The sequence below is a fragment of the Carassius carassius genome, chromosome 35, assembly GCF_963082965.1.
Source record: "Carassius carassius chromosome 35, fCarCar2.1, whole genome shotgun sequence".
Classification (NCBI taxonomy): Eukaryota; Metazoa; Chordata; class Actinopteri; order Cypriniformes; family Cyprinidae; genus Carassius; species Carassius carassius.
The window spans coordinates 24,042,541-24,054,099 of NC_081789.1; the positions used below are offsets into that span (position 1 = coordinate 24,042,541).

An 11,559-nucleotide genomic window follows, 5' to 3' on the forward strand; every position below is an offset into this window, starting at 1 on the left:
ATTTCCTACAAGGATCTTCCTCATAGAATGACTAAAAGTAAGAAAGAGAGTTAACAGTCTTGCTTCAAGGGTGCAATAGTGATGTTCAGAAAAATATAGAGTATACTCAACAGTTTGGACTACGGAGAGTGCGTCTTACACAGATGACCACAACCGAAACGGAGTCCCCCGGCTGCTTCTTTGGAGCAGAACATGTGTTCGCTTAGGAAAAGCAAAAAAAGTACTGCAAACAAGCGGAGAGAGCACCATTGTGTAGTGGGAACAAAGGCCTATATTATGTTCCAGAGATAGGCCGTGGCTTCAGAGTAGGGCTGCAACTAACGATTATTTTGATAATCGATTAATCTGTCGATTATTTTTACGATTAATCGATTAATCGGTTTATGTACTTATATTTTAGTTTTTCCCATTTTTTCCCCCAAGTAAATTATTAATAAATGGTCTTTATCCTTCAGCATAGATTTTTAAGAGATTTTAACCATTTTGCACTGTTATATCCTAATCAAAAATATACCTGGAGTTGTTTTATTGTGTTAGTAATCCTTTGTCAAACTCTTCTGCAATCAGAACACTGACCCATACTCTAGCAAATTTCACAAGGAGATTTAAAATAATGTTTTCACCATGGCCGTCCTTAGAGCTCCTAAAGTAGTTTAACATCCCGAACGAAGCTTGTTAAGGAATCTTTCAGAACATATTTTCACTAAGAATAAGGATAAAACAGAATAAAATTGCAGTGCATTGTATTTTATTATTTACTGGGAAACAGCTTTATAGCTTTTGCTGTGAAATTGTAAACAATCCTTCGAATAAAGTGCCAGTGGCATGAAACCTGAATGGAACTCACAATTTAAAGTAAACTCCATCAGAAGGTTGTCCAGAAAAAAAAATTGGACAGTCACACACAAAAAACCTGCTGTGTGAAAAAGAGCAGTGAATACTTAGAAAAAAAGTGCATTTCAAATATCTTTAAACATTTACCTCTCTCATTCAGTCATAATTAGGCTGCACGACTGAATTTTGAACTGGTAAACTACAAACTGATCACAGAACATGTTTGTAAAGCTTTTAATGTTAACTGTTAAAAAGCAATGTTATCAGCTTTTACGACTAAACATTTGCAAACAACATTGTACTGGAGAATCTGCACAAATAAAAGTCTTAGGGGCCGTTCACATATCGTGTCTAAAAACGCGTGGAAAACGCTAGGCGCGCCGCTTTCTCCTTCTTTCCAAAGCGCTCGCGCAGAAGCGCCCCTGAGGCGTCTGCCTTTGATAAGCAACCATGACGTGCTCTCTCCTTGAAGACGCGGAAATTTCAGCAAAGGATAAATGGATTTGCAGCTCAAAAAATCGCTTGCAGTAGCTCTGCTACTAAATTTATTTCAAAATGGAAATCCATATACAGCTATGATCAGCTGTTCCTTTCATCTTGACTGAGCTTTTAACGTTGTTACGGGAAAGGATGAAGCTGATTGGTTAGTATTTGTCACATGACCCGTGATACGCTTGCAGCATTCTGAAAAGTTGAGATGTTTTTAACTCGATGCGGTGCGGTGTTGGAAATAACGAACTGGAGCGCGCAAAAGACGCGATATGTGAACGTCCCCTTAAACAGTTCAGTAGTGCAGAGTTTACAGGTTACTCTTCTTTTTTGAAGGCTCAAAGTAAAGTACTCCCAGTCTCCCACATCCCGCTAAATGCTGCAGAGACGCTGTTCGGGAAGCACGTGACATAAAACGAGGCCAGCTATTGGCTATTCGCTACTTCTGCTGCTGTACTGGCTGAGTAAAACCTCCGGTGGCTCATTACTGCCACACTTTGGTCACCGCAGATTTGAAATATACACGAAATGAGCCGCTTACGGCAAATAAAAGTTATTTAGCAACGAATCGATGACTAAATTAGTTGACAACTATTTTAATAATCGATTTTTATCGATTAAATCTACTTCAGAGTTTCCCTGCTATGAAAAGAGCCTCTTCACGAGTAGCTTTTTGACCCGTGACCTCTCGGACTTACGACCTCGTAGTCTCAGAGCTTCCAGAGCACACAAAGTTCAGGATGGGTTTGAGATGTGACTCCGGAACTTGCTGAAGCATCAGAAGCTTTCTGATGAAGAGCTTTTGAGATTAAACCATGTGAAGAATCTTCCTTCACTCGTGGATCTGAAAAATCCATTGGATTCTGACAAAACCGTCCGAAGAGAAACATTAATCTGTTGTTTTCATTTGATGTCTCCACTGTGTACTCTTCCAAAACAATCTTTTTGGTGAAAAGCTGAAACAGATGCACAGACTGAATGGAGATCACTCGCAATTAACAACAGCCAAAGATGAAAAACCGATGACAGAGATATCCATAAGATAGAGCAGAGGTATATTTCTCATGGATGAATTTGTACATTGGATGGAAAACTTTAAATTGTCCTTAATAAGCTAATTTCCACCTTATTCTTCAAGTAGGACTAAACCACATTCTGCAAATTCTCATTCAAGTCAAACTCCTTGAGAAAAATTATACAATAGGGACTTTGGTTGATTATCACTTACATTTTGAATACAAACCAAATTACTCTTAGTCGATCCATTCTGTTTTATGCCACTCTGAAGACCATTATTGAGCAATGCATGCAGGCTGCTCTTGACTTCTAAAGTACAATTGGTCTACACTAGTAATCCTAATCGAACACTCCAAACAATACCAACCCTTCCCTACACTCCACTTCTACAGACAAACCACATGTTTCAGCCACAAAACCCTGCATTTAATCCCAGAGTGCACCTCTTTTATTTTACAGGAGGCAAATTAATGTTTTAAGCACAAGCATCAACATAACAAATTTTGGGAAAAAACTAAACAAAATACAGAATAAGCCGTCTGCAGGCATTTCTGTCTTTCAGAATTATTGGTTATGTTTTCTCATACGAAAATGGGAACAATCAGTGAGCAAACTCATAAAACACTGTTCCTCAAGCTCTGAGAGGCAGAGCGAATATCTGAGGTGTAGAACTCCTGTTCTAATCTTCAACAAAGATATAAGGCTCTGGTTTCTAAGCAACAGGCGCGCTGCAATAACGTAGGATGATCGCAGTAGTATCTGCAGTCCAGACACACAGGTGCATATTCACATGACAGCATATTCTACTTCAAGTGCGTCACAAGCCTAGCTGCAGTCAAAATACCTGTGGAAACTCCCTTGTGATGCAGCACATGCAAAGAAGTGATTGCTTCAGTGCAGCATGCAATGCATCACAAGGGAGGCGGTGGATGTATTTTTGAACAAGGATTTCTTAGCACTAGCAGTGTGCATGATGTGCATCAGCTTAACTTAAATACAGGAGTTTGCACTGCATTACTCACAACATGATGTTTTTGGCAATATGTTCATTTATTCTATAATGACCATCAGCAGGGTGTCAATAATAAAATGTCAAGATGCATAGTTAAGTAAACGTCAAACATCATAATATGATTCTGTTTCAAGAATTTCAGAAGGTTCTAGGAAGACAAGGAACAAAATCTGTTCTGCTTATGACAAAACAAAGCATATGCAAATTTCTCAGGCACTGATTTATTTTCCGTGCCCATGCCTTCAGTTAAAGAGGAAGAAACCATTTCTTACATAAAAGCACAAATAATCTGCAGTATTACAAACTAAAACGTCTTAATCCTTGGCATATGGAGTGGAACTACAAACTGTTGCAACATAACATAAATTTGAACTAATATTGTGCCATGATATAACATTTCCGTAGTTAATATTCATAGAAACTACAGCAAAACCAAATATGCTACATATTACAAATTAATAAAATAGACTAAAACAATAGCATGTAGCCTTCAAATATTTAGAAGTAAACTTTAATGAAAACGAATAACTAATAAAACAATTGATATCCCCACATGCAACTATCAGAAGGCATTTTGGTTTTTATGATACAACATACAGACAACAGTCTGAATTTTAAAGAGACAAGAAAAAAAAAAGTAATTTTGTCATGATTTACTCACTTTAATGTTGTTCCAAACCTGTATGAATTTCTTTGTCTATTAACACAAAAGAAGAATGAAATTAACTATACAGTTGCTGGTATTTTTTCCTACTATGGAAATCAATGGCTACTGATAACTGTTTGGTTATCAATATTCTTTAAAAAATCTTAGTTTATGTCAAACTCATACAGGTTTAGAACACCTTATAAGGCAAATACATTACAGAATTTCCATTTCTGGGTGAACTATCGCTTTAACTTCAGCTCCATTTCACTTGGGGTTTCATTAAGATCCTGGTGACATTGAATTCAAAATTCTGTAAACACCAGTGAACATCTGCTGAAGGTCGTTCAGATAACGCTGACAAAAAGAATTAAAGTGAAAGAACGGCCACGGCATCGCTGCGGCAGAGATAAAGCCACAAATTTGCTGATATGGCATCAGTTATAGCAGCGATGGCAGCATAAAAAAACAACAGCAATTACATTTTTGCTGTCTTCTGAAGCTGTCCCAAAGGACGCTGATGGCCAAAAGACACTTAGGACAAAATACACCAAATGTAAGCAATGTGTTGCTTAGCACTGTGTCCTAGATGGCCAATAATTGCAATTTATCCTGTTTGTTATGTGTGTGGTATGACATGCTTTAAGTTAACATGTTTTAACTTTCCAAGGTATTGGCATACAATGGAGGAGGATTATGTAATTACCATGTAAATACTGCAACCAAAGGGGCTTGAACAGGGGTGAAAGAAGCAAAGAAAACAAATAGCTTTCTGCCTGGAGGCCTTTTATGCACGAGAGCGTAATTGCTTTGATGAATTGCTGATAAGCTTTATCACTGCTAAAAGGAAATACAAAATTAGACAGATTTGTGCTCTCTTACAAAACCTGTTATATCACATTAACTTTGTGTTCTCTAATAACTGAAAACACATAAGTAAAACATACAAGAGGATATGACAGATGGAGGCAGAGTTTTAATTCCCAAAACACAATGCACTTCTAGCTGAACTGGACTTAAAAACTGGTTGTAAAAGCACGGTTGTGGCTCCTCTAGTCAAGGTTACATCAGATTGTTGACTAGTTTCCAAACCATTTAGCAAAGACCTGAACCAGTAATGATAATGGACTGTTACTATTCTAGTAGATGACTGTGTTTGGAATGAAAAGGTGTGAGCCATTTAAAAAAAAAAAAATTACAAAAAAATTACAAACTGCATGTGAAGCAAAGTGCATTAAGCAACAATTTACACAACAATTACTTTCCCCTCTAAGTTGCATTTACAGGCCTAATTCAGGGACTTTTTTTTAATCACTTTATTTATTTATTCATTCATTTATGTTCATAAACATTTTGAACAGTTCAATTAAAAAAGCAGGTTTCTAAATAAGTGTAAACCACCTAATTATGTGCATGCTTAACTAACAATTTTACACTTTAACACTTATTACAACTAATCAAATAAAGAGGATGCATTGAAGATGATACTTATTCTGGCTCATTCGTCGTACTAGATAAGGTTAGTAGAGTTGAGCAGTATTCAATACAGTGTGTTTTATTGCAAACTGCACATTTTGGAATATATGTAGTATGTAAATGCATACAAAAGAAATTTGCATACTAGTATACTGACGAAATAGTAAAAGTAGTATTCCATTCACCTACATACATTTGCATTGCACTGGATGAATAAACTAATGGCAAAAAGACCAACTCAATATTTCTTCTGACATCAGCTGTTGATTGCCATCATTTGATTTATAACGGTCAATAGAGCATCCAGTAATCATGGGCACAGCTGATGTCACACAACTAATGCTAATGTAAACTAATAAATACATTCCATCTGCTTTCAGATTCTAACTCGTTCAAATCAGTTACCGTCATGAGAAGAGATATTCTCAACACTTACCCCACGACTATTGGTCAACAAGCTGGAGATCGATAGCCGTCGCTGTGGTATAGGTTTGACAAGACATTCTGTGAAACATCAAGTGATAGCTACATCACAGTTACAATTTCCATGGCAACAGCAAGCCTTTTCAGGTGTTACAGACTTTCTGAGGATTTCTTTACAGGCTGGATGAGTAAGCATCGACCAGAGGGGATTGACACTGGTCGTTACTGGCATTTGCGATAAAAAAGGGTAACTAGTGTTTGTCTGAGAGGGCAAAGTTATTTCAGGTCTGGGAACAAAAGGAACACAAAAAAACTCTGAAAGTCTATGATTTTCAATAGAAATTCAAGCTAGAAGTTTCTGGAAAATGGAAACATACTGTAAGTTTTTCCATTACTTTAACTCAGTGAAATGGCTTGCACAGCCAATTATATTATAGGTCTACTTAAAAATTATTGTGCAGTTCTGAAAATCCTTTACCTAGTTTGGTGTTCCTGGTCGAAAATTTCTTATAAATCCCCCATTATGTTACATTATCACCAAATCTTGGATTCATTCTTTTGGTCAGCTTGTTTTCTTTCAAACAGCACAGATTATTCATTTCCTTTTTCAACTGACTGACCATTGGCCTCATTGGTCTGAGCTTATACAGTACATGTCAGTTTTTGAGTCAAAAGGGATTATTTGTAGATAATTTTGGCAATGCTCACTCAAAAACTGAGGTGACATAAGCTCAGATCAATGAGACCTACTACCAAGAAGTTCTACAAATAATCACAAACCTAAGCTAATTTCAAGAAACAAGTTGACATGAAGAATAAATCCAATATTTGGTAATAATAAAACAAGAAATGTATAACCAATTTTTGGTAGGTCTGTCATTTTTGACCCAGGAACACCACAAGTATAGGGTGGGAGAAAAATCCCCAAAAAGTGGAAATATGATCCATTTTTTGGGGGATAGTTATACTCTATATATATATATATATATTTATTTTCCTACTATGGAAGTCAGTGGCAACCACCAACTGTTTGATTACCAGAAATCTTCCAAATATCTTCTTTTATGTTCAACATAAGAAAGCAACTCATACAGGTTTGGAACGACATGAGGGTGTGTAAATGATGACAAGATTTTCATTTTTGGGTGAACTATCCCTTTAAGTAAAAAAGAAGATCCTCATGGTCAAACGACAGGTGGGCTAAGATTTGAGGTTGAATTTTTTTTGTTGACATTTTTAAAGTGCAAATGACTTAAAAATCTCTGGGGTTTGTGGTCAGGAGCCAGCGCTGCTCTACCGCAGTTAAAGAGGATTAGCTGGATAATACAATTAACACAGATTACTTACACCCTTAATGGTACAAGATAAATATCTACACTAACATCCTGCAATAAACATTATGCACAGAGGTCCAGGCTGAATTACAATGCTGCTGTCCTACAATACAGCTTACAATATTTTCAACCCTTCACTGAAATGTAATCTCCAACCTGGCTCCTCTGGAATACATAGCAACACTGTTTCAGAAAAGCATCCATCGATTTGCTCTTTCCAACTATTTCATATCAATATATCATCAGCTTTTACAACCCAGGCTCTCGCTCGCACCCACATAACGAAAGGTAAACTCTTCCACTCCTGTCAACCTAGTCGCCCCCTCGAAAGGGTGTCCGCTCATCCAGAAATTTCTCCATCTCCATTTCTCAATGGTAAAATGAACACAGAGTTACAGAAAATCTCACCAGTTCACTGACTCACCAAATCTAAGACTCACAATCATCTCATCTTATGTGAAACCACTATTTATAACACAATAAATCAATCATCTGCACAATAAACTTGTTCTTTTCACGTTAATAATGATTCAGCATTGACTCACACTCATTTAACTGAGAAATACTAATATAGGTATTGTGTAGCTGCTTCAGAAATACATTAAAATGTGCTACAAAACCTATAGAAACTCTATGATAAGAGGATTCTGTAATATCCTGCGATTCTAGAAGTGCTGTGACTATATAACAGCAAGGGGCTCGATTTGCATTTAAATAACCTGTGACTAAAGCTCATCTAATCTGAACTCTCGCCCTGACCGTTCATATGAGAGTCAAGAGGTCGGGTCTGTAGTAAAAATTGTGAATCAGAGTCAATGTATTTGACATAATGATGAGGTTTATAAAGCTAAAAGACTACTTTATAGTAGATGAGCGACTGGTGCTGACAAATATGTTCGTCATGAAACAATCACATCTGAATTAAGATCTGCTGTGAAAATCACATCTGACTGGCGTGTCGATATTAATACAAATCTATGACGCGCATACCCATAATCAAATTTAGCAGTCGTTCTGGAAACCCTTGGTTATGTAAGATCTCGGCTCTTCAAATAATCCAACTAAATGCTGTCTGTAATCCAAGACTATTTCAAAGCAAACCAGACAACATAAAGACTATTTACATGAAACAAATTCCCAATTCATTTTAACAGCCAGTTTATCATTAAACTACAGAATGATTGTGCATGTTAAGATTTTTAATGCTTGTGATCAGGAGTCTTCTTAGTGGTTCATGCACCAGCAGATTTTAATATGATATCCAATAGGTCAGATCTGTTGTAAAAATGTCTTTGACATTATCGATTGAAAAACCCACTTCACCCTAATGAATGACTGATGAATCACAAACAGTGGATGAGAGGAACCTCGGAAAACATTTTCCAGAGGAGCTTCTAATGAAACAATCAAATCTGCATTAAGATCCACTGTGTAAATCACATCTGACTGGCATGTCAATATTAATGCAAAGAGCCACAAATCTTTGATATACAATATAATTTATAATGATGCGTTTTGGAAGCTCTTGGTTATGTAAGAACTGGGCTCTTCATTCCAAAACAATCCAACTAACTAAAGAGTAAACATCAGCTGTATTATTTTTGCATTTTAAAGCAATTCAGATCTTTTTTATGAAACTGGTATCACAACTCCACTGAACAGCATGCTACATTGAAATTTTGTAGTGCATATTTAGTGACCACAAGTCATCTTGGTGGACTATCAGTAGCCACTAATTAGGATGATTAGAGATGTACACTCATTTATGTCGCCTAGTTTTCATGCACCATCTGCTTCTGTCTTTACACTGACAGACAATACAATGTTTCATTGTGGCATCTTTTAATCTGGTCGTGCGCTTACCTTCAATAGAGATCACATGCTCGCGGATCTGGTTCTGGAGGGCCATGTCATCGATGCGCTCGATCAGGTCGTATATTGCATAAATGTTCGGGTGGACGGACTCGAACCGATGGATCTCGGCTCTGATGGCTGCTGAGTTGGACAAAACGAACTGGGAGCCCGACGCGCCGGACTGCGCTGCAGGGCCCGATACAGTTCCCGAGCCAAACTGACCCGCCCCGGAGCTCCCGGACGATCCGGATCCGAACTGAGCCTGGGGAACTGGCACCGGTGCCGGTACCGAACCCGGTGTGGGCATGGCGGGCTGGGACTGCTGAGAGATCCCAGACACTGACACCGAGACCGGGACGCTCGATTGGTAATTCATCGTTGTGGATCTAGGAACCGCTCACCGGAATAATAGAAGCGCCGCGTTTGGGATGATTTGGAGAGCGCGCGAGGAATCCGCACTGCACACTCTAATCTGATGAAGAACGATCACAACTATAAGTAACGCATCAAATGGATTTCCAAAAATCCGCGCGCCTTGCTCATAACACCAGAACTTCAATCAGCATCATTGTTCCCAGCGACGAGCTCGCTCTTTTGCGCGTGTCCTGTCCTTTTTTGACAATGAATGTTTTTCAGATGGACACACCTTTGTTTTGGGGCGATCTTCTGGACCGAATCTCTCTCTGTTTTGCTTCCCAGCCTGAAGCGAACACAATGAGGCCGGTTATCGCAATGCGCCCGAGTCCATTGACTGACTGAATGCGACGGTTCTACTCTAAAGTCATAAACACGTTTGAATCCTCTTTTGGTCCAAGAAGTCCCTCCCCGACCCCCACCTCCATCCACTGGATGTGGAAAGTCCGAATCTTTTCTAGAGTCGGTTCGCTTAGAGAACCTGTTCGAAGAGTCAAATGACTGATTCTTTTTTAATTAGCGTTCAAAAATGTTTCCAGAATTTTAAATTTAATTTGTGTAATAAATGTGCTAATTATACACCTCAAGGTACGCTACTGTCACATTAGAGATATTTCGCTCTCAAAAGTGTCTACTCTAGGCCTATTTTCTCAGGAGCGTAGCAATGTAAGAAAGTCCCTTTGTTTCCAAACCAGATTCCCACCGTTGTTTTGATTCTCACAGCTTTCATTTCAAATGTTTGTTCATTGTTAGCAATATTATTAGAAATATTGTTCCCTATTTAAGCTAGCTCTACTTGTGAAGTATAGTATATAACGTAATAAAAGTTCATATCTCTCCATTGCTATTCAAGTCATGTAGCCTATTTACAAACGAGTCATTTAAACAAATCATTAGAAAGATTCGGCTCATAAGAACGATTCGTACATCACTACGATCCCTTGCGACGTCACACGGCACGTAATTCTGCTTGAAATGGGGGGGGGGGGCGAAATTCGATTGGATGTTTAGGTGGTGGTGTTGGTATACAGCGATGGATGCTTCAGTATTATGTAACCAGATATTTTTCCTGACAGTTTAATGCTTATAATTGTTCAGTCCTTCACTGACACACACAACAAGTAGATTCAGTGACTGCCGTTTCTGATCGAGGGTTACAGCCTTAGCAATATCAAAAGACCATAATTTACAGTAGCTATAATACACATTACATCTAAGGCTTGACAGAGTTATTGTTGGGTTTACTTCAAATAAAGGTGTGATTTTCTGTCCACTGTAAAAATCAGTATCTGCATTCTCTAGCATTTATTCCAACAAGATTCATCCGTGCTTTATAGTATTGTGATGTTATCAGATAAATACCATGATTCTGAATGATTGCTATTTTCATTTATCATGGTATTTACATGTTAATGATATAATATATGGTTTCAGCCATATGTGTTTAAATAACATAGTGTAGTGTAGGACTATGTCCAAAAAGCATGATGTCATATTCATGTTTTTTAAACAGGAGAATCCCAAGGATAAAGTGATTTTTAAACTTTTGAATCATTAAATAACCATTGAATGGTAAATAACCAAAATGTTGCAGTTTAACAGCCTAATGCTGCCAGTATTGATTATTTCTTCCCGGGCTTTGAGGAGATCACTTCTCACATTGTTTTGTTGAATGGTCCCATTGAGTCACTTGTTAGGTTTCATTTTGCAGTGTGATTAGAATCGACACAATCTCTGCATCTCACTTCCACAGGGTTTGTTTTGTAATCCGCCTGATTCTTGACATTTTCTTCCACTTTTTATACCACAAAAGACTTGCTCTGTGATTTATACAGCTGATGTCTGCACGCATATGCACACAAAAACGATGACAATAAATGTTTACCTCAAAACTGATACCTAAAAGTTAAAATTATAGAAAATCACAATAGCATTTTTTATCTACATCTGAATAAAAAATAAATAAATACACAGATGAGATTAATAGAGAGGATTTTTTTTAACTGAAGCAACATTTTCTCACACTGTTTGTGGTATAAAGTTCCTCAAAATTCATATTC

General features: G+C 37.6%; 1 protein-coding gene across 1 annotated transcript in view; it reads right to left on the reverse strand.

Moving 5' to 3' along the window:
* Nucleotides 1–10,050, reverse strand: part of LOC132116279 (arf-GAP with GTPase, ANK repeat and PH domain-containing protein 3-like) — a 42,030-nt gene extending 31,980 nt beyond the window's left edge. The window contains exon 1 of the mRNA XM_059525044.1: nt 9,095–10,050. Within this exon, the coding sequence (XP_059381027.1) occupies nt 9,095–9,461 (367 nt within the window). The 5' untranslated portion in view covers nt 9,462–10,050. The remainder of the gene's footprint in view (nt 1–9,094) is intronic.
* Nucleotides 10,051–11,559: the final 1,509 nt, after the last annotated feature.